This window comes from Mauremys mutica, chromosome 1 (assembly GCF_020497125.1).
Source record: "Mauremys mutica isolate MM-2020 ecotype Southern chromosome 1, ASM2049712v1, whole genome shotgun sequence".
Classification (NCBI taxonomy): domain Eukaryota; kingdom Metazoa; phylum Chordata; order Testudines; family Geoemydidae; genus Mauremys; species Mauremys mutica.
In genome coordinates, this window is record NC_059072.1 from 247,514,495 (window position 1) to 247,537,019 (window position 22,525).

Sequence of the window (22,525 nt, forward strand, 5' to 3'; positions counted from 1 at the left end):
GACAGTTGAGGTACTCAGCATCTTGTAGGATTCAGCCCTATCATTCTAAAGCTTGCAGTTAGCAGACAATCGGGTCTGTCCCTATAAAATTGGGTCATTTGGTCACCCTACTAGGAGCTGTGAGGGAATGGAGCATGCTCAGTGAGAGATTTTAGCTGATAATCTCTCGTAAATCTAGTAAGCATGTGCAAACTGAAATTTTTCAAAGATCATAACTTGGCCAAATTTGGGCTGATTTTCACAGGGACAGCATAAGGCACATCCCTGACACAAAGCCTCCTCCTCCCTCTTGGTCAAAATTCAAGGCATGATGAGGGCACTAGAGTATTTCAGAGATTTACCTCTACTCCAGACATGTCTCCTTCTGTCCAAATTAAAATCTCAGCCTGTCTCTCAGACATCGTCTTGTGGTTGTCTAGCCATCAGCCATCAAGCTCAACATGGCAAAAAAGAGCTCCTAATCCTCCACCCAAACCCTTCCCATTATCTCTTTTCTCAATCACTGGCAACACAACCATCTTCTCTGCCACTCAGTCTAGTAACCTGGGTGTTATCTTCAACTCAGACCTCTTCCTAGGTCCTCACATCCAGGCTATGTCTAAGTCTTGCAGATTCTTTCTGCATAATACCTCTAAGATACAGCCTTTCCTATCCATCCACACAGCTAAAACTCATGTCCAAGCTCTCATCTCGCATCTCAATTACTGCAACATCATCTTCCCTCGCCCTTGCCCTGTTGCTATTCATTCAGAAGCTGCTGCAAAGATCATTCTCCTAGGCTTTGACTATGTCACCCCTCTCTTTGCATCCCTTCACTGGCTCCCTCTCCACTATCGTATCAAACATACACCATTTCTCTTCACTTTCAAGGTCCTTCATGACCTATCTCCACCCTACCTAACATCTCTCATTCAGTAATGAAAAGTTGACTCCCAACTCTGATCAGCCCATGGTGTCAGCCATCATCACCCACTTCTTAAAATTTTCTAACAAATACCTATATGCTTTCTGCCATGCTGCCCCTCATGCTTGGGAGAAGTTCCCTATAAACATCCACAAAGCGACCTCATTATCCACCTTCAAAATCCTCCTTAAAACTGTACTTTGCTGTGAGGCCTATCATGCTGGTTGTTTCCTTGTACTGCCCCATCTGTCTGTCTGTATCCATCTGTTGTCTCTGGTCTTAGATTGCAAGCTCTTTGGGGCAGAGACTGTCTTTTTGTTCCGTGTTTGTACAGCACCTAGCACAATGGGGCTCTGGTACATGTCTGGGCTCCCAGGTGCTATGATGTTGATGATTATGATGACTGATAATAATAATAATAATTAATAATTAATAAAGAAAATGCTTCAGATTTTTTAACATGGGCAAAACAACATATTTTCTCCTAGCCTCGTTCTCATAAATGACTGTACTGTTCCCTCTGAAATTTTCCAAGAAAATTCAGTTGAAGGCAGTCACCTAGCATGGAAAATTTCAACCCAAATTTTTAAACTTTAGCAAAGTTATAAGAAACTGAAAACAGGGTCTCATAATGGAAAGTGTTGGGCAACCTTAATAATAGATGATGCTACCAACTCTGCATATAATTTCATAAATGAATAGGAATTTTGAAGTTTGTTACAGCTTACAAAATGGTATCACTATTTATCTGTTGTTTGTAAAGTTTGTTTACCAAAATGTTGGTGATATACAATAATTTTAGGATAGACCTTGCTGTCAGTTTCAGCTATTTCTAACTATGATCTACCGTCTCTGCACATTATTCATAATCATCGACACCGCCAAAGAGACCATGCCAAGGCACTGGTTTTCCAAAAAGTTTTATAAACACTCTTACTTAGCATGGTTTAGCATTGACTGGACATAATTTGGTTAAAACTGTTTTTACAAATTGTTTGAGACTACTTATTTTTTGTTGTAACCAAATTAATCCTCACAGGTATCAAAATCATGCCTCCTGAAAGTTTTTTAAATCATATTTTAAAAATGGTTTAGTAACAGTCTTCTTTCCACTGTAGGTGGAGCTTAAAAATAGATTTGTTATAAAGTTTTGAACAATTTCTATCCATCCATCTATCCATCCACTTATAATTTCTCTATTACTCATGAATACCTTTGATTTTGGACATTCGTAGTAAGAGTGGAAAATCTTCCAAAACAGTAAGCAGCCAGAGTTTAACATTTTTACTGAACAATCTGACTGACTTCAAATATTGTATAGTGACATCTTCCAGGAAATCATCAAGCAGAATGCTCTCCATTTCCTGAAACAGAGGTTCATAGGGAAACGACATTATTTTTGGCTTGCTACAGATGCTTCTAGAATCATAAGACAAAATTATATTTATGGCCTAAATCTGCATAATACTAGGGGCCTGTTCCTACTTCCACTAAAGTCAATGGCAAAACTCCCATTGATTTTAATGGCAGTAGGAACAGATCCTAACTATAGAAGCCTAAATATCATTTCTTTATTTAGTTATCAAACATTATTATAATGGCCAATTTCAGGTAAAAGGTAAATTCTTATGAATGAAGAACTATATGTTTCAATATGGAAGTTTCACTAAAAGTATATACTGCTGTCAAAGGAACAACATAGGTTTGGTGTTTTTTTAAAAATGGCACCAATCCAATGTTCATTCTTCATCAGTCACATGCAACCTCATGTTAAAATAGCCCAAGGTCATAAAAGCAAATTCCACTGATGTAGGCTGGATCTTTTAAAAGAGCCTATGGAAATTCAGTGAGAGTTGGGTGTCAAACTCCAATGGGCTCATCCAAAAACCTCAGCCATAGAGTTTCAACATAGAGTACAAAGAACAGACTTAAGATTCAGGTGGTATTTCTGGGTGCAGATGCATAATAAACAACTGTGATTCTGTCTCAAATAGAATTACTGAAAAGATGTGAACAGATAGCAAAATAATTGCAATAAACAAATCTGTGTCTACAGTACCTTGAACAGCTGTCTATCATAGCATTTAAACAGTTGGCATATATCTGGCAGTGACATAAGCATTATTGTTTCAGGCTGCAAAGACTTCCAGAATGATGTGATAAGGTCTTCCACCTATTGCACAAATTCCTTGGTTAATTTTCATTACATTTGCACTTGTGGAATGCTAAACTGAACGCAAACAACACAGCACTCCCCAGTGCAGCAGAGAGAGGAGCTCTGATGGAGCTGATAGTGGTTCCTTGGTTCTCATCCTGGCTCCATCCTAGTCCTAGTTCAGGCCCAGGTTACAGCAGCCTGGGGGAGCCAGTTAAACCTTAAAAGGAAGAATCAAAATTGAAGAAAAAAGAAGAAAAGAAGCAGTAGCGTAAATATGGCCCCAGATATGGGGGTAACTGGCTGAATATGAACTTGGCCTTTCTCAAGAACAGTTCTGTAAATCACCCCCACAACCAACCCATGTTTAAACACAAATCAGCCAAAAACTAAGGCAAAGTTTGGTAGATAGAAATCTTGTTCTCCTTATAGTGTTCTGAGATCCACCAAGCATTTTTTCCTCTTTCAGAAGTCAGCATCTGCCCTTTGCAAAGTATTTAAATTCAAACTCATTTTAAATTCAATGGGAGTTAGGCACCTAAATAGTTTGGCCTTTGGAACACGTAAGTATGTTATGTTAATAAAGTATTCCAGAATGATTTAACTGAGTGCTCATTTTGCATATAAATAATCATCACCTGACATAAAGAAAGTGAACTACATGGAAATAATTTTGTTATTGCAATCAGTTTTTGTCATCTAAATAAATCACTAATAATAATATTTACAGATATGTTGTTAAAACAATGGCATACCCTGTCAAGTTCTTTGTTCCTCAAGTTCTGTAAAACATCTTGACAGTAGTTACAATACTCATCAGCAAGCAATGCAACCTAGAGAATGCAAACAAAAAAGAGTCTGCAAAACAATCACACAGGCCAAGAGCTAATTTTCTTGATCACTGAATGGCTAAACTTACTATTTTATAAGAGTGTGTCTTTCCTAACTCTTGTTCCCAAGAAGAAAATCTCTTGAATTCAGGCAAAGGGGATCCAAATTTGTCCTTCTCTGTCTTCAAATTGATACCAGACTGGAAACAATTTAAAGGCTTGCTTTTTTAAACAATCACTTTCTTAGATTTTTAAATGTAAACAATAATAAAAGAAGAACACACTTATCTTACTAACATTTCACATTATATTAAAGGCACTCAGGCCCAGATTTATAAAGGTATTTAGGCATTGCTGTGCTCAGCATCACAACACCTAACTGATTTAGGAGCCTGAATACCTTCAACAGTCAATAGGATTTAGATTCCCCAGTGCCTAAATTCCTTTTGAAAATGAGACTTGGGCTCCTAAACCAGTTAGGCATTGTGACACTGAGCAAAGTAACATCTACATACCTTTAAAAATCTGGGCCTTAGTGTGTTTATATGTTATATAAACAGTATTGTCAGCAACTCATCTATTTCTCCATGGGAATTCTTGTCCCAATACCTATTGTGAAAGATGTGAGACCTTAGAAGTGCATGGAACTCAGGAACCTCTTAGTGCCAACCAGCAAGGAGGTGCAGAGGGATTACAGAGATCACTGGGACCTGACATGTACATTCTAGCTCACAAAAGAGTGTTATGTAAAGTCTCAAATAAAAGCCAGTGTCACACTGGCCATCAATAATTTTGTGAATTGTATATGTACATACCACGTAAGGAGCTGAAAATATGTTCTTAAAGTCTAGATAAAAATAGTGGTCACCAGCAAAGGTGAAAAAACAGGCTTTCTGTCAGACAAGAGATGTATACCCATCTATCTGTTTACATGTAAACTTAATATCGTTTCATTCACAATGGGTCTCCCATCACCAGTCTGAACTAAATGCAAATGAAGGATTATGGAGACTTCAGAAAGAAATTGACAGGAAGAGAAAAACAGCAGTGGGGAGAGAACCTTATCTGGTGGTACAGATCACAGGTTTTCTGGAGTATATATGGGGAGTGTGATGGGGTACACAAGTCTTGCACTGGACAACAAGGGGTTAAGGAGCTGCTCTGGCATCAGCCAGCCCTGCCCTGCCAGACCTGCAAGAGATTCACAGACTGGACGAGGAATTAAAAGGGAGCAGAACAGCTTACTTGGAGGCAGGCCAGGGAAGAAAAAGGACCTTCATCACCTTGCAGCTTCTGAAGAAAGGACTGAGGGAAGGCAGGATCTCTCCCATCCACAGCTGCCTGAAGGTCCCTCCCTGAGGCAAGAGAGGACCGGCTTCTGATAGACCCTGAGAGGGAAGCATTTCCCCCTCTCACCTATTACTAACCCATTGATTTGTGTTGATTCCCTGTATTTGGCTTATAGACTATCCCTGAAGGGGTGAGACTTGGAACTGACCTGGCCAGAGGCCCAGGCATGAGAAGAGAGGAAGAGAGTTATCATGCCATGCCTGGCCGTGAAGAAGAGGTGCCAAGTGGTGAGCTGACCCCCTTCATGCTTTCCTGTAGAGACGCCGAACTTTGGACAATAGTGGGGTGGCAGGGAGTGGTCCAGAGAGGGCAGCCTTAAAGCGCTCATGGGCGTCAGACCCTTTTATTGCCTTCAGAGGGCCCTGTGCTGGAGTCCGGCGGAGTGGCAGGGCCTGGGCTCCCCTAAGAAGGTCGAAGGGCCTAAGTCTCTGTGCAGGTCGAAGGGCCTAAGTCTCTGACCACTAGGCAACACTCCCCACGACTGAAGATCATTACAGGGGGACACCCTTCACTGAGGAAATAAAAGGACAATGATTTTGCTTTATGAAAAAGGGATCTCAACCAGGCTTGGTTGAAAACATTGGGGAGAACTTTGGGTGAGATAAGCTTCTTTAGACAAGAGAGTAACCTGTTAAAGTTTAGTCTCTAGAAAGTTTATGATTTTGTTTGGTATGTAACCATTTATTTGCAATATTCTTACTCATTATTACTTGAGCAGCAGCATAGGAGTCAGCAAATAGCTGAAAATAAGGGATTTTGAGTGGCAATCTGTTAGAGGAGAAGAGAGGCAGGCCCCAGGGCCGGCCTGAGACCAAATGGCACCTCAGGTGAGGATCGTCTTCAGCACTTCCGTCTTCCCCCCATTTGTTAAATTTTTGAATACCTGCCCTGAGCCCAATGCCCCCAAGCCCAGCACCTCAGGAGTTTGCCTGGGTCGTCTGCCCCTAAATCCAGTTCTTGAGAGTTTGTTTGCTTGCTTGCTTTTCGCTTGCTTTTTTGTTTTTTGTTTGTTTGTTTTCAGTTTGCAGAGGCTTGTAGACGGCAGTGTGCTGTGAAAGAAGCAGAGCCTTTGACCACAGCAGAGCCCTGATTAGGGGGCCTATAAAGGCAGCCAAGCAGCCAGCCAGGAGCATAGAAGGAAAGGCCCAGAAGCCAGCAAACAGAGCTGAAAACAGGGGAGTAGGAGTTTGGGCAAGGTAGTAAGTGGTGGTCTTTTTATTTGGTGTGTGGTGTGTTTTTTGGGGGGAAAGGGGGTTTGTGGGTTTTTTTGGGTTGGATTTGGTTTTTTTGTTTTCCTTGACAGAAGCTTAGGAGGGAAGGATATGACAGTGACAGAGGCAGCAGTGGTAGTGACCCAAGAAATGGAAGAGACAATGAAGATGACTGGAATGTGGAAGCTGTGTGATGTACATTATCCTGAAGAGGGTACCCAAAAAGTGCTTTGCTTGTATGAAGGGCCACCTGATAAAGCTGATGGAAGAGAAGAGCTAAGGTTTGGAGACACAGACAAAAACAATGGTTGAGTTTCAACTGGAATTCGAGCAGAGAATGAAGGGAAGGCAAGAGGAGGCTGAAGGGAAAATTCAAGATTCACAGATGCAAGCTGGATTGGAGAACTGTGAGGGTAGACTGCTGGATGAGGAAAGTGGCCAGTGAAAGCATGGGACTATGAGAACCAGGCAGAGGGAAAGATCAGCTAGTGAAGGAGAAATAGAGCTCAGGAACAGGTTTGCTGAGTTGTACAATGAAGAGCACAGCAGGCTGCAACAGAAGGTGGGAGGGCAAAGAAGAAGAGAAGAGTGGCTAGTCCTACAAGAAGAGGGGAACAGTAAATGCAGATTGCCAGGGTTTGGAGCCCCAGAAAGATAGGGGACAACTCGCAGAAGATTGCAAGGAAGAGCAAAAAATAAGAGGACTTGCAGCCAGAAAGAACAGAATGAGGAATACCAGAGAATCACAACAATAGGGGACTCCCTATTAAGAAGAACAGACAGACCTGTCACCAGAGATGATCTGGAAAACGGAAGGGTGTGCTGTCAGCTGGGAGCTAAAACATGGGATGTGGATCTGGGGCTGAAGAGAATCCTAATGAGAGCAGGGAAGAATCTACTGTCCTTCACATGGGAACAACTGATACCACTAGATTCTTGCTGGAACGCATCAAGAGAGATTATGCCAGGCTGGGTAAGACACTTTAAGAAATGGAGTCTCGGGTGATTTTGAGTGGGATACTACCTGTCCCTAGAGGAGGAGAATGAAGGTGAGACAACAATATGATGATCAACCATTATGATGATAGCCAGGCAGTGGTGCTATAAGGAGGGCTTTGGGGTATTTGATCACTGGAAAGCATTAATGGACAGAAGACTATTCTCATGGGATGGACTCCACCTGAGTAGGGAGGGAAACAGACTTCTGGGATGGAGGTTGGCACAACTGATCAAAAGAACTTTCAAACTAGGTATCTGGGCGAGACAGCTGGGAGATGTTCTTGTATTCTCCACACCTGATTGTAATACTGAATGGGAGGAAACTCAAGTAAGAAAGGATATAGCAATGGAGAAAGGAACAACAGAAGTAGGATAATGGACATCAAGAGGAAAGATAGTGCCGATACCAATGATAGGTCAGGTAGGTGATACTGACAGTATAATGACTGTACCATGGGGGAGCTGCGTAGGGCACCAAAATGGCTAGGGATGGCCCTGTGTGCAGTGATGCAGAATTCCCCCATGAGTAATAGGGCCTAACAACAAGAATTTTTGCTATAGGCTGGGGATGTATCAACTGGAGGTGACAGCAGGAGAAAGACCTGTGTGTATTGGTTGATCTCAGGATGACTATGATCTGCCAACGTGGTGTGGCTGTGAAAAAGGCTAATGAATCCTAGGATGCATCAGGTATTTCCAGAAGAGACAAGGAAGTGTTAATACCATTATACAAGGCACTAGTGAGACCTAATCTGGAATACTGCATGCAATTCTGGTCTCCCATGTTTAAGAAAGATTAATTCACACTAGTGCAGAGAAGGGCTTCTCGGAAGATCAGAAAACCTGCCTTATGAGTGGAGACTCAAGGAGCTTGGCTTGTTTAGCCGAGCCAAATGAAAGCTGAGGGGATATATGATTGCTCTCTAAAATACAGTGGAGGGATAAATACCAGGGAGGGAGAGGAGTTAAAGTTGAGCACCAAAATTGACACAAGAACAAATGGATATAAACTGGCCATGAACAAGTTTAGGCTTGAAATTAGATGAAAGTTTCTAAACATCAGAGGAGTAAAATTCTAGAACGGCCTTTCAAGTGGAGCAGTGGGGGTAAAAAACCTAACTTGTTTCTTGATAAGTTTATGAAGGGGATGGTATGATGAGGTTGCCTACAATGACATGTGGCCCATCTGCGACTGCTAATAGCAAACATCCTCACTGGCCAGAGAGGGGACACAAGACAGGGAGGAAGGACTCTGAGTTACTACGGAGAATTCTTTCGCGGGAGTCTGGCTAGTGGGTCTGCCTATATGCTCAGGATCTAATTAAGCAGCAAAGAGTCCTGTGGCACCTTATAGACTAACAGACGTATTGGAGCATGAGCTTTCGTGGGTGAATACCCACTTAATTGATCACCATATTCTGTGTTGGGAAGGAATTTTTCCCCAGGTCAGATTAGCAGAAACCCTGTTTTGTTTTGTTTTGGCCTCTGCAGCATGGGGCCTGGGTCACTTGCAGACTTAAACTGGAGTCAATGGTGGGTTCTCTGTAACCTGAAGTCTTTAAATAATGATTTGAGGACTTGGGTGAGGTTCTGCGGTCTGTAATGGGCAGGAGGTCAGACTAGATGATCATGATGGTCCTTTCTGATCTTACAGTCTATAAAAGTGTATAGAATCTTTATTCTTTAATAATAAACTTATTCTTGTTTTCACTATAAATACATCTAAGTGCTGGGGTTAGGTAAAGTGATGATTCTATGTTGAATCTTTAAAGCTGGTGTGTACTGTTCCTTTGGAAACAGCTGGCCTGGTAATTGTGTGTGTGTTCAGTGGGTAAAGGGCTAGACACTGCAGGGAACACTTGGAGGACGCAGTGGTTGGTGGTGCCTGTCACTCCCTGCAGAGAGTGAGCAAGGCCCTCAGAGGCCTGGAAGGTAGGAAGTGTTTGTGATGCCAGAGGCTATTGGTTTCAGGGAGCTGATCCACAGCAGGCAAACACAAAACTGCTTCATGTTAAGGCCAGGTGGCAGTGAGGTGCCTCACAACTTTGGGTATCCCCAAGGAGTATCATAGTGCAGAAGCTTCAAAGAATATTTTATTGAGATGTGCCGGATATTATATGCACATGGGTTCTTCATAGATTATTATATCTGTAAATTCTATATATAGCTCTGTGAGCTAGGGGATTCAATTCTGGCTCCATGGGGGAGGATCACAGATCTTCCTGCAGGAACTTAAATCACTGGAGGATATCACAGGGTAGCTGGCTTCTGTGGATAGACTAAGCCCAGCTCCCCTGGACCAGAACAAGTAAACCCAGTCCAGCCAGTTAAAGAGGGCTGGGCTCTCCCTGGGTCTATGAAGGGTTTGTTAGTGGGGAACTAGGGGAGATTGATTGAGACAGGTTCTGCCCTGGGGAGGGGAGGCCCACACTGAAGTGGAGTTAGCTCCTGAGGTAGGTCCCTGGTGCAAGGGGCCAGGGGCTGTGGGAAGCATCTCTGGGGCTGGGGCTCCAAAAAGAGAGCAGAGCTGGTTGAGACTGGGATGCTGCCAGGCACTGGAGTGCCAGAGACCCCTGGGAAGGGTGGCCCTGAAGCCTGGGGCAAAGGATTGAGTTAAAAGACTGTTTTCTATCTCTGTTAAGGAAATAAACTTCCTTGATGAAGACTGAGCATGGCAGTGCATGTTTTGGAGCTGGGGAGAAGCTGATGGGGGTATTTAATGCATACATAAACAACCTGGGGGGAATTGCATATGCAAGTTTTGACCAGCTTCAAGAGGCCCAGCAGGCAAAGAATGGAGAATTGGATAAGGAAGCAGCCTGAGCCCTGAGTAGACTGGGGCAGCCGGGGGAGGGGTGGGGGTGGGAGTGAGGGAGGATCGGGGAGCTTGAGGGACGACATGCTTCCTCGCTCAATCCATGAACAGACATGAGATTTTAACTAAGAGGGCAAAACCCTGCTGGAAGGGTCTACATATAGAAGATGGGTGACACCTGGTAAGCTTGGCATGTATGTAGACCAGGGGTTGGCAACCTCTGGCACATAGCTCGCCAGGGTAAGCACCCTGGCGGGACGGGACAGTCTGTTTACCTGCCGCGTCAGCAGGTTCGGCCCATCGCGGCTCCCACTGGCCGGGGTTCGCCGTCCCAGGCCAATGCGGGCTGCGGGAAGCGGTGCAGGCTGAGGGATGTGCTGGCCGCAGCTTCCCACCACCGCCATTGGCCTAGGATGGCAAACCGTGGCCAGTGGGAGCCGCAATCGGCCGAACCTGCCAACACGGCAGGTAAACAAACTGGCCCGGCCCGCCAGTGTGCTTACTCTGGCGAGCCGCGTGCCAGAGGTTGCCGACCCCTGATGGAGACTGTTTATTCATTTATGATACATTTTCTCTGTAATGCTTTTGTCCTAAATAAATATACTGTGCTCTGTGAAAGTTGGATGATCACTGGTAAACCCTATCAGAGCCCTGGGAGAGAGCAGAGCAGGCACTGCATAATCTCAGACTGCTGGGGTAAGTACAGTGGATTGTAAGGGAATTGCAACCCTAAAACTCTGGTCTGGGGGGGAAAGGAATACAAGTTGCCACCCATAGATAGGTGATGGCTAGAGGCAGCTAAACCTGGAACTGTGACACCTCACCTATTCACTGGACAGTAGGGGTGTGTAAAAGGAACAGGGATGGGCTGGCTAGAAATCCAGAGCCTAAAGAATACACATTTCTTTTCACAGAATGTATTTGGTGATATGTGTATCCTATGTACCTTTTCTATGGGTATGTCTACACTGCAATGTAAATCCAGGGTTAGTGGGACTCTGTGCTTCTGCTACATTGGTTGACTGCACTCCTCACACTGCTCTAGGGCTGATAGTTTTTAAAAAAAAAAAACATTTTATTACTAAATTACCAACGTTGTTTTAAAAAGTGATTGAACTTTTTAGCCTCCGCTGTTCTCTTGGGGGCCCCTGCGGAGCCCGGGGCAAATTGCCCCCTTTGCCCCCCCCTCTGGGCAGCCCTGACTGTGAGAAAACTTTACTGTCCACCCTGCACATTACCAGGAAGCATCTCACTTTGCAAAAGCTTGGTCGGTTCACTCTCCATTGCAAACCCAGGAGGTTCTGTGATAGTGGGCTTACAGATCGGTGATCAGAACAGAATGGGTTAATGCTGACCTGAGATGCTGCTGTTTGCCAAAGGAGTTAGGGTGAGGGCTTTCATTTTCAGTAGAGTGGATTGCAGATTGTTGGGATACAGAGGACTAAGGAAGTTGTCACATGGAACTGTAGAATACTTCTGGACCTGAGTCAAGCAGGGCTGTGGCTACACTGCAAAGCAATAGGGTTTGGACTCTGGGTCCCGGCTTGACTCGAGCTTGGACCTTCCAGCCCTGCAGGGTCCAGGGCCCTAGCCTGGGTTAGCTCAATCGCAGTGTCGACACAGGTGGGGTTAGCCTTGCACCCGAGCTTACACTACAGTGTAGACATACTAACACAAATTTCATAATAATGACATTCTAAATAATCTTAAGTATAGCTGGCTCTGCTACTGAGGTCACTAGATATAATATTGTCCTGTATCTGCATGTTTTTCATCTATTATCACTGCATACACTTGTAATACACTCATTGCTATATCCGAGTGCTCTACAAAAATAAGAGATACATCCACACTCCTCCTTTCCTTCAGTTTAATCAGGGTTCTCATATTGGTCACATCCTGTTGGCAGACTACCAAGAATTCCAATGTCAAGACAACTCCCAGCAGTGTTATTTCAGAAACATCTGCACTAGTAGGTGAGCTTCACATCAGACCCTAATGGTGGAAAAGTCTTTTTTTTTTTTAACCCTTTGGCAATACTTGAATTCTTGTTATGCCAGTACAGTCTCCTTGAATGGTACTACTCTGGCTCAGCAGCCCGATGTTTCGTGGAAATGAGTCTATAAGTGTGGGCCTGCACAGGGAAGGCCATGTCCTACTGACACCGATAAGACACAAACCTGGGCTTTGATAGCCACAGCTTCCACACTAAGCCTAGCTAATGATTTGGGCAGACAGTGAGGTGACCAAAAATATTTAACCAGTAAGTAAGCAAAAAAAAAGTAACCAGCTAATGAGCCTATGCACAGAGACATACTACTTTAAAGGGTATTATGGGCAGGCTGCATTTCACTAAGACATAACATGTGACAGTTTTAGCTCATTAAACCGTTATTGATCTCTCAGTTTTGTAGTAAATCCACTTTACTTGATACTCACCGTTCCTTTTCTGTAGCCGTTGCTCTCATAATTTGCTGCATCCTCAGAACTGGAACCATCCCCACTGTGGTGGAATACACATAACATATAAAGCCAATTTTAAAAACTGTTGGCTTCTTAGGTCTTTAGTATGAAAATGATCTCTAATTAGCTAGGTTATCAGACTAGGACTGACAACCATTTGTGTAATAATAATTAAAAAATCATCATGCAAATAAAATCAACAAAAAGACCATTTTAAAATGCAAAGGTGGGTGATTAGATTGTTTCAGCTTCCTGTGCCAAATTCATTATTTCACATTAGTGGATGCAACTCCATTGAAACAAACACACAAAAGAAGTACACACATGTAAATAATGAAAGGGGCCCATTTTACCATCTTGATCACTTTGATTGTGCATCCTATCCCTTCCTCCCCCATTTATGGTCAATTTAGATTGTAAATTGTTCAGAGTGGGAACTGGATCTTCAGCTTTGTAATGTATCTGAGGTGTCCCACAAGGCTCAGCTCTAGTCCATCCTACTCAATATTTATATGAACAAATTGAGGAAGCTTGTTTGACAACATAGATTGAAATGCCAGGAATGTGCAGAAAATATGCAGCTCTACCTGTTTTACAGCCGCTGTAAACAACACCATCTCCCAGCTCTCTCTGTGGTTGGCTGGCTGAAGCTGATCACAGAGAAGAGAGATGTAATACTGACAGGAAGAGGGAAGCATTTTGAAGAACTTTCATAGCTTTGGGTCCTTTTGGACTCCTCAGTGTTTTTGGAGCATAGTCACGGTTGTGTAAAAAGTACACTTCCACTTATGGCTGCCCAGAAGCTGCGTTAGGACTGTCCAGACCTCATGATGGTGATCCATGCATTTGTGACCTCAAGATTTGCTTACTGCAACTCATTGTGTGTAGAGAGAAAGCCACCCACCCTGAAATAACTCAAACCACGGAAAATGCAGCAGCATATCTACTTAGGGCCAGGGGCGGCTCTAGGCATTTTGCCACCCCAAGCACGGCGTCTTGCTTGCGGAGGGTCCGCCGAAGCCGCAGGACCAGCGGACCCTCCGCAGGCATGCCGCCCAAGACAGCCTGCCTGCCGCCCTCGCGGCGACCGGCAAAGCGCCCCCCGTGCCTTGCCGCCTCAAGCATGCGCTTGGCGTGCTGGGGCCTGGAGCCGCCCCTGCTTAGGGCATATTAGTCACTCACTACAGAGACTATACCAATTTACTATGTCATTATAGCTGTGCCAGCATAGCCCCGTAGTGTAGCTGCAGCCTACTTTGGTGGAAGGGTTTTTCTGTCAGTTTAGGAAAACTCCTCCCCGAACAAAAGTATCTGAGGGATGGTCTACAATGGGAACTTACATCAGAATAGCTAAGTCTCTTGGGCAGATGAAAAATCCACACCCCTAAAGTAGGGTTGCCAATTTTGGTTGGACACATTCCTGGAGGTTTCATCACATAACAATCTTAATTAAATATTAATCTTTAATTCCTGGAGCCTCCAGGTCAATCTTGGATTGGCAACTCTACCTGAGAGACATAGCTATGCCACCATAACCATTAGGTCAACAGAGGAATTCTCCCATTGACCTAGCTACCATCTCTTGAGGAAGTGGATTACCTACACCAAGAGGAGACCCCTCCCGTCGGCCTAGGTAGTGTACACTGAAGCGATAGAGCAGCAGCTGCAGCTGTGCCACTGTAGTGCAGTGGGTGGTGCTCAACCTTTCCAGACCATTTCCAGGAGTCTAATTTGTCTTGCGTACCCCCAAGTTATACTTCACTTAAAAAACTACTTGCTTACAAAATCAGGCATAAAAATACAAAAGTGTCACAGCACACTATTCGTGCTAAATTGCTTACTTTCTCATGTTCACCATATAATTATAAAATAAATCAATTGGGATATAAATATTGTACTTACATTTCAGTGCATAGTTCATAGAGCAGTATAGAGTCATTGTACGAAATTTTAGTTTGTACTGACTTCGCTAGTGATTTTTATGTAGCTTATTGTAAAACTAGGCAAATATCTAGATGAGTTGATGTACCCCCTGGAAGACCTCTGCATACCCCAGGGCTATGCGTACCCCTGGTTGAGAACCATTGCTGTAGTGGTTTAAGTATAGACAGACCCTAAGTTGACAGAAGCACTCTTTTTTCAAAGCTCTGCCTGATATAAATATGCTGAATCAACTTTTCAGTGTAGATCAGGCCTCAAAAACACAAGTCACTGAAAACACATTATCACCCTGCTGTCTGCACTGGCTTCTCATCAAGAACAGAGGCCAATTCAAGGTCTCTGTCCTGATATTTAAAACCATCCATGGTTTTAAAACCATCCATGGTTTTAAAGGTGGATCTAGTCACCTGAGAGATCACCGCTCCCTCTGCCACTATGATCTCCCATGAAAGCTCCATTCTGCTGGAAAAATGAAATTGTTGATCAGTGACCATTATGGGCCATGACCGTAACACTATGTATGTTCAATAATATGCTTAATGCCAACACTATCCCAAAATCCAGAGCTTTTTAAGCTGGTGAGTGAAGAAATGAAGAAACTTAGAACTAGAAGTATTTCCTGTCATTTATTTTGTTAATTTTGCAGATTTCTAAAATATGTAAAAAAAAGAGAATTTTCAGTTCCTGCTCTGAGAAGGTGACCAGCTGTATCTTGTGCTGCTGCTACTATGGCAACACATATCAGCCCTGCTCTCGCTCAGTAGGCTGGCTGGCATAGCGTACTTGTTCTTGTGCTGCCCCCCTTCATTAGGGCCAGTCAGGCAACATGCGAGTGCGAGAGCTGCTGCTGCCTAGAAACGGACAAGTGGCAGCACTCTCCCTCCGCTCAACAGCCAGATGAAAGCTCAAAGATAATTAAGTGTAAACACCGTCTGATCTCTGCCACGGAAAAATTAACATATATGTGACTCTACTGTTAGCAAATATTATTTTTATTTATCCAGTACCGAAAAGTGTGATAGGTATCACACGGAACAGAGAACGAGACAAGTTCCTGCCCTAATGAACTTACCATCTCAATAAGTTCAAGATGCAAGTGAAAAGGAAAGAAAGAAAAGGAAGTGGTAGAGGAAGGGGAGGATGAGTAACAACAAGATCATCTGATATTTATTCATTCCTGTTAATGTGTTTTGGGGGAGAATCGGGGGGGAACTGCAGTTGAAATGGGAAAGAAATCGTGGGGAAGGGACAATACCATAGGCCTGAAAAAGGGGAAGAGGAAGACTGAAGGGAAAGGAGGAAGAAGAGGGTGGCAGGTAAAAGAGAGGCAGGTGAAATAGAGCCTTTTCAGAGGCCTCTCTCAGACTCCTTCCAGTTGGAGGAGCAATATAAACTGTTTTATAGAAAGAGTATTGAGATTAGATTCCATAGCAGATTCAAGATTAATTTCCACTATTTAGAAGAAAATGTTAAGATCTTCTTCTATGTTAATTTATTAATTAATCACACCAGATTTTGGAAATCTCCAACTCCAGTCTTTCATATTTTGATATTTTTATTATATATTTTGCCAAAAAAAATTTAAATGATTAAAAAATGATGAACTGTTCGTGATGGTTTTTGCAGGGTTTGGGGGTTACAAATAGCAATAAAGTTTGTTGGAATTTTTGGATTTTTTGAAAATGTTGATGTAAATTTTTTTTTTTAAAGTTAAATATTTCACCAGTTTTTTTATCAGCTTTAATTAGACCCCATATGTAAGATGATGGTGATTTCAGAAAGTAATGGACTCAATGGGGAGGCCTGTGAAAGTGTGTTAATACTATTAAGACAAACATGATCACACTGTTTGTTGAATTTCTCTTTGTTATAACCAGGAAGAGGAGTTTATTTTATTTATTTAGATTTACAAAACTCAAAATATCTCTCTTGAAACTGGAAAGAGGTCATTACATTGTCATTGTCATAGCAGCCCTCTTTCTGGAGCATGTCTCTTGATCACCAGGGTGACCAAAGGAGAGACTGTTTTTCAGAGGCTAAGGATATCCTTGGCAGGGAGATGAAAAAGGGAAGAGGGGGCCCCACAGTCACTGTAGTGACACAAAGTTTCCAACAGGTAGCCTCCAGCAGAACACCTAGATCTGCAGGTCTTGAGGTCCAATCTCAGTGGCTTGTTTTAGGGGCGAGGGACAAACTGCAGGTAAGCCAGAGACCAACGCTGCTGGAGCAGGTGCTGCTGGCACTGTTACACAGCAGCGCCCCCTGTGGCTAAGCCAAGCCCAGCAACAGAGGCAGTGCCAGTTGGATGTGGTTTCTTCAACAGGAAGAAGCTAAGGCGTACAGTGACTAGAACTGTTAGTTCTTTTCCTGGAGGACAAGGGAGCTGCAGACTGAGACATCTATTTGCCACATTCCTAGACAGGAACCAGGAGGCGAGCTCCCCATGATGGCTGTTCTAAACCCATGTCTATAGGTAGCTATGGATACTATTTGAATTTGGGACTCTCTAAGAACAATTTGTTTATTCTCCGAATAAGTATTTGTTAGTTGATCAGCTACAGAGCCTGATCCTCCACCCCATTCCACCAGTTTTATGCCAGCATCACTCTATTGACTTCTATACGGTTACATTGCTGTAAAACTTGTGTAACAGGGTGCACAATCAAAGTGATGGGGTCTAATTTTCAATTCCCTTGCAGCTCATATAGTCATTTATAGTATCATAAGTATGTATATGGCTCCCATTACCATAGTATCTGAGCGCCTCACAGTCATTAATGTATGTATCCTCACAACACCCCTGTGAGGTAGGGAAGTGATATTATCCCCATTTTACAGAAGGGGAATGAAGGCACAGAGAGACTATAGTACATCTGCAAAGAGCAACCAAAGAAAAAGAAAAGAAACCCACAGCAGTGAGTCTCAGAGCTTGGGTAAACTGTGCTGCAGGGATATATAGCCATGTAGACATTTAGGCTTGGGCTGGAGTCTGGGCTCTGAGACCATCCCCTTGGCGGATTTCAGAGCCCAGGCTCTGGCCTGAGCCCAAATAGCTACATGGCTATTTTTAGCCCCGGAGCACAAGGCCCAGTCAGTTGACCTGGACTCACACTGCAGGATTGTTTTGTTTTTTGTTTTTTGCAGTGTAAACATACCCTAAATGGCCATTTTGCCCAAGGTTATGCAGGAAGACAGTGGAGAAGCAGAGAATTTAACCCAGGTCTCCTTAGTCACAGCCTAGCACCCTATCTGCTGGGACATCCTACCCCTCCTGTAGGAAATGAATGAGAAATGGGTGCAAATACTGTTAATGAGTGAACTTTGATTTCATAGCATTTTATATCCACTTTGCACAGGCATGAAAGTGCAAGTCAGTGGAGAATCAGCCTGACAGTTGCTTATTTAAACTATTGGCCTGATCCTGGAAATAATAACAGGCATAGTGCTTACTACCATGAGTACTCAGGACTACTCATGGTAGAGAACTGTGGATCGGATCCTGCTCCTATTGCAGTCGATGACAAAACTTCCATTGACTTCAGTGGGACAGAATCAATCCCTTTGCCCATAGACAAGAGTCTGCAGGAGTGACTTACATTGTACCATATTTTTAGACTAAACGTGAAAAATAAAACAATTTGTTCTCTTTTGTTGAATGTATTTTCTCACAGTTGCACCCTTTTTGTGGCTGTCTTTTTAACTCTCTAAAACTGTAATATAAAGGAAACCAAAACAAAGTAGGCCTTTTCAAAGTAAAGACTAGCCCTCATTAATCTGAATGGTAAGAAACAGAAAACAAAGAACTGCAAATAGAATACATTTCAATAAATCCCAATTACTATAAGTGCAAATACATTGCTTAAATTGTGAGGATTAGCAATCAAGATGCACTAGCATGATTAAATAAGTGTTCACACCACTGGTGCTGACCACTTATATTTTCCTCTTATTTAGTTTCTCAGCATTTTTAAGCTCTTGTTTTAGTTTTGTCATAGATTTCCTGCACTTAAGAGCCATCTGTTGAAAATGTCAAGTGCATGGAAGTGTGATTTTGTGTTCAATTAGGTATGCAACTGCCACTTTTTAAAAAGGGAGCCTTTGTATTAATGACATGCATTATTATAGGAAAATGCAATTCTGTTATCGATTTTCAGGAGGCAATGAAGTAGATTTTAAAGAAAATTGTATTAATGCACCTTTTATCATTAAGAACATTTAAAACCAAACCTGTGATTTTTTTTTTCAGCCAGAAGATAGCAATAATGAGCATAGAAGGAAGAGCTCTTCTTGATATGTATTCCATCGTAGTGATACCTAAAAAAATACAAAATGTGATGGATTGACAAGTATACAGTTTGCAAGACCAAGTCATCACTGAATTCACATCTGTATTCTGCAAGCAGCTCGTAATTCTTTTGAAATAAGAAAACAATAGGTGGAAACCTGTATTTATTTTTAAAATTGTTTAAATCTTATTTTGTCTAATATTTGATAAGCACATAATTTTGACAAACTTTTTTAAATATAAATAACTTTACAATCACTTTTTAAAACAACATTGGTAATTTAGTAATAAAATGTTGTTTTTTTTAAAAAACTATCAGCCCTAGAGCAGTGTGAGGAGTGCAGTCAACCAATGTAGCAGAAGCACAGAGTCTAGGGCAGGATCCCCATTGAAGTCAAAGAAGCTATTTCAGTGGAGTTACACTAATTTATGTCAGCTGAGGATCTGGCCTCCATTCTCCAGCCATGGCAGATTAAAACCACTTCAAGTTAAAGATACCACCTGTCCAGTTGCTGCCTGAGGAATTCAATCTCTTGTTTTTTGAAATCCCCCACTGAGCACTGGCACCTCTTGTTGATACTGGGGTGGTGTGGAACCACTGTTCACACTGCTGTCATGCCACTGTACAGCTTCTGAAGTACCATTTCCCCACTGGCTTTTTGCCTGATACATATTGGACAGTAAACAATACTTAGTGGGCCCAATTCTGACCATAAAAACAACGAGGAGTTGCTGGGTGGGTGTCAGTAGTTGCTGATTAGTGTCAGTATTAGTGTCAGTATAATAATGCCTGCATCTGTAATTTTCACTCCATGCATCTGAAGAAGTGAGTTTTTTTACCCATGAAAGCTTATGCCCAAATAAATCTGTTTGTCTTTAAGGTGCCACCGGACTCCTTGTTATTTTTGTGGATACAGACTAACATGGCTACCCCCTGAATTCTGACCATAATAAGCCAGCAGAGATTTCCCCTTTCCTCAGAGTCACTCTCTCATAGAGTTTAAGGCCAGATGGGACCACTAGATCATTTAGTCTGACCTTCTGCATAGCACAAGCCACCAACCCACCCAGCAACCGCACACTAACCCAGTAACCAAAACGAAACCCCATGGGCGGTGGGTATAATAGGCCAGGGAAATCTCTGGCTTCCCTGGCTGGAGCCATTGCCACCGGATGCTGGACTGAGGCTGCTCGGGCCAGCTGGCTGGCTGGGGCTGGCCCGGGAGTAGGGCCAGTCTGAGGCTCCTCAGGTGGTGGGGGAGGAGGGAGCTCAAGGTTCCAGCCAGCCCAGGACTTCTCCCACTGCAGGAATGGAGGGGCCGGAGGGGGGAGGGTTCAGGGCTCCTGCCATGGGGGATGGGGCCTCATGTGGAAGGGGCAGGGCATGTGGCTAGCCTCCCCGAAGGGGAGGTCCATCCTGCACCCATGATAAAACCAACATATTACAACCCACAGGAAACTAGTCTATTATGTGCCACAAGCAGAGAATAGGAGAGAACATGGTGCACCAGTGCCTAGGGCCCCACAATATCAGAGGAAATGACTGATATACCCAGATGGTCCTGGCAAATGTCTCATACCCACAGGCTGCAGAAGAAAACAAAAATCCTCCAAGATGACTGTCAATCTGACCTGGAAGGAAATTCCTTCCTGATCCCAAGTCTGATGATCAGTTAGACCCTGAGCATATTAGCAAGCACCAGCCAGCCAAGCACCTGAGAAAGAATGCTCTGTGCTACTTTAGAGCCGTGGCCCTCCCTGCATTGTGTCCCATCTGCAGATGCTTCAGTGGAAGAAGATAAAAAAATAACCCAAATCTCCCCAGGTATACTAGGGGTGGGGAGGGAGGAACTCCTTTCCTAACCTCTGCTGGTAGCTGGCTAAAATCCTGAAGCATGTGCTTTAGGAACATGGGACTTAAACCAGAAGTGAGTCCAGAGCTCCTGAACCCAGTCCTCACCATCAGAAATAACCCTGTCATACAACTGCACTCATAAATTTATCCATCTCTTTCTTAAAACTAATTAAGTGGTCTGCCCCCACAACTCCTACGGGAGGCTGTTCCAGAACCTCACCCTTCTGATGGTTAGAAACTATCTTCTAATTTCCAGCCTGAATTTGTTCATGGCCAGTTTATACCCATTTGTTCTAATGCCAACATTGTCCTTTAGCTTAAATAGCTTTTCACCCTCCCTAGTATTTAATCTCCTGATGTATTTATAGGAGCAATCATATCCTCCCTCAGCCTTCTTTTTGCTAAACAAGCTGAGCTCGTCCAGTCTAGTCTCATAAAATAGATCCTCCATTCCCCTATCATCCTAGTAGCTCTTCTCTGCACCTGTTCCAGATTAAATTAATCTTTCTTGAACATGAGTGACCAGAATTGTACACAATATTCCAAGTGAGGTCTTATCAGCACCTTGTGCAATGGCATTAATATTTCTCTATCTCTACTGGAAATGCCTTGCCTAATTCATCCTAGGATCATATTTTCCATTTGCCTTTTTTACAGCTGCATGACATTGATGGCTCATTGTCATCCTGTGATCAACCCACACACCCAGGTCTTTCTCTTCCTCTGTTGATTCCAACTAAAAGCTCCCAGCTTATAGCAGAAATTCTTATTATTAAACCTTAAGTGTATGACCTAGCACTTGGTACTATTGAATTTCATCCCATTTCTGTTATTTGAGTCTTCAAGATCATCTAGATTTTCCTGTATGTTTCAATCCTCCTGTGTATGGATGTTGCCTCCCAACTTAGTATAATCAACAAATTTCACTAGCACACTCTTACTTTTCGTATTTAATAAAAAGATTGGATAAGATTGGTTCCAAGACTGATCCTTGAGAAACTCCATGAGTAACTTCCCTCCAGTCCGATAATTCACCTTTCAGCACAACACAATGCCTTCTCCAGTTTATCCAATTCCTTATCCACCTTACTATGTTTGTACTGAGCCACATCATCCCTAATTTAACTAATAATTTTCCATGTGGTATTGTGTCAAATGCTTTACTGAAGTCCAAATATATTAGACCTGCTGCATTTTCCTTACCCTCCCCCCCTTCAAAAAATACATTATTTTCTCAAAGAAGGAAATCAGGTTACTCTGGCATGATCTTTCTTTGGTAAACCCATGTTGCATTGCACTCCCTTTACCATTTACCTCTATAAATTTCATTATTCTTCCCTTCACAATTTGTTCTAAAATCTTGCATACCAATGAGGTCAGACTAAAATTGCCCAGATCACATTTTTTCTCCTTTATTAAAAATAGGTATGATGTTAGCTATTCTCTAGTCATATGGTACTACCCCCAAATAGATAGGTTTATTAAAAATCCTTGGTGCAATAATAGTAATTCCCTGTGCTAGTTCCTTAAATATTCTGCGGCAGAAATAATCCGGTCCCCCCGATTTGAGTGCATGGCATAAACCGAGTGTAGGCAGTTTGTGTACCAGCCACCTCTAATCCCAGGTTAGGATATGTGTCAGACTGGGTGTGTGGGTGTATTTCAGAGCTTCACTGAGCTGATCCTATGCTGGTGTAAAGAACCTAGTTTGCTCTAG

The 22,525-nt window shown here is 43.0% G+C and overlaps 1 protein-coding gene and 1 long non-coding RNA gene across 4 annotated transcripts in view; one reads left to right on the top strand and one right to left on the bottom strand.

Moving 5' to 3' along the window:
• LOC123364232 overlaps nucleotides 1–19,756 on the top strand; it is a 67,524-nt gene extending 47,768 nt beyond the window's left edge. The window contains exons 3-5 of the long non-coding RNA XR_006577046.1: nucleotides 16,785–16,868; nucleotides 16,992–17,141; nucleotides 18,915–19,756. This is a non-coding gene — a long non-coding RNA (uncharacterized LOC123364232). The remainder of the gene's footprint in view (nucleotides 1–16,784; nucleotides 16,869–16,991; nucleotides 17,142–18,914) is intronic.
• RFX8 (regulatory factor X8) overlaps nucleotides 1–22,525 on the bottom strand; it is a 64,306-nt gene that overhangs the window by 11,322 nt on the left and 30,459 nt on the right. For 2 of the 3 annotated variants that reach the window (XM_045006103.1, XM_045006087.1), the window contains exons 4-9: nucleotides 18,896–18,982; nucleotides 12,704–12,767; nucleotides 3,979–4,089; nucleotides 3,815–3,892; nucleotides 2,964–3,077; nucleotides 2,118–2,268 (exon numbers count right to left, since the gene is read on the bottom strand). In XM_045006103.1, the coding sequence (XP_044862038.1) occupies nucleotides 2,118–2,268; nucleotides 2,964–3,077; nucleotides 3,815–3,892; nucleotides 3,979–4,089; nucleotides 12,704–12,767; nucleotides 18,896–18,982 (605 nt within the window). The remainder of the gene's footprint in view (nucleotides 1–2,117; nucleotides 2,269–2,963; nucleotides 3,078–3,814; nucleotides 3,893–3,978; nucleotides 4,090–12,703; nucleotides 12,768–18,895; nucleotides 18,983–22,525) is intronic. The other variant, XM_045006097.1, reaches the window with a different exon arrangement.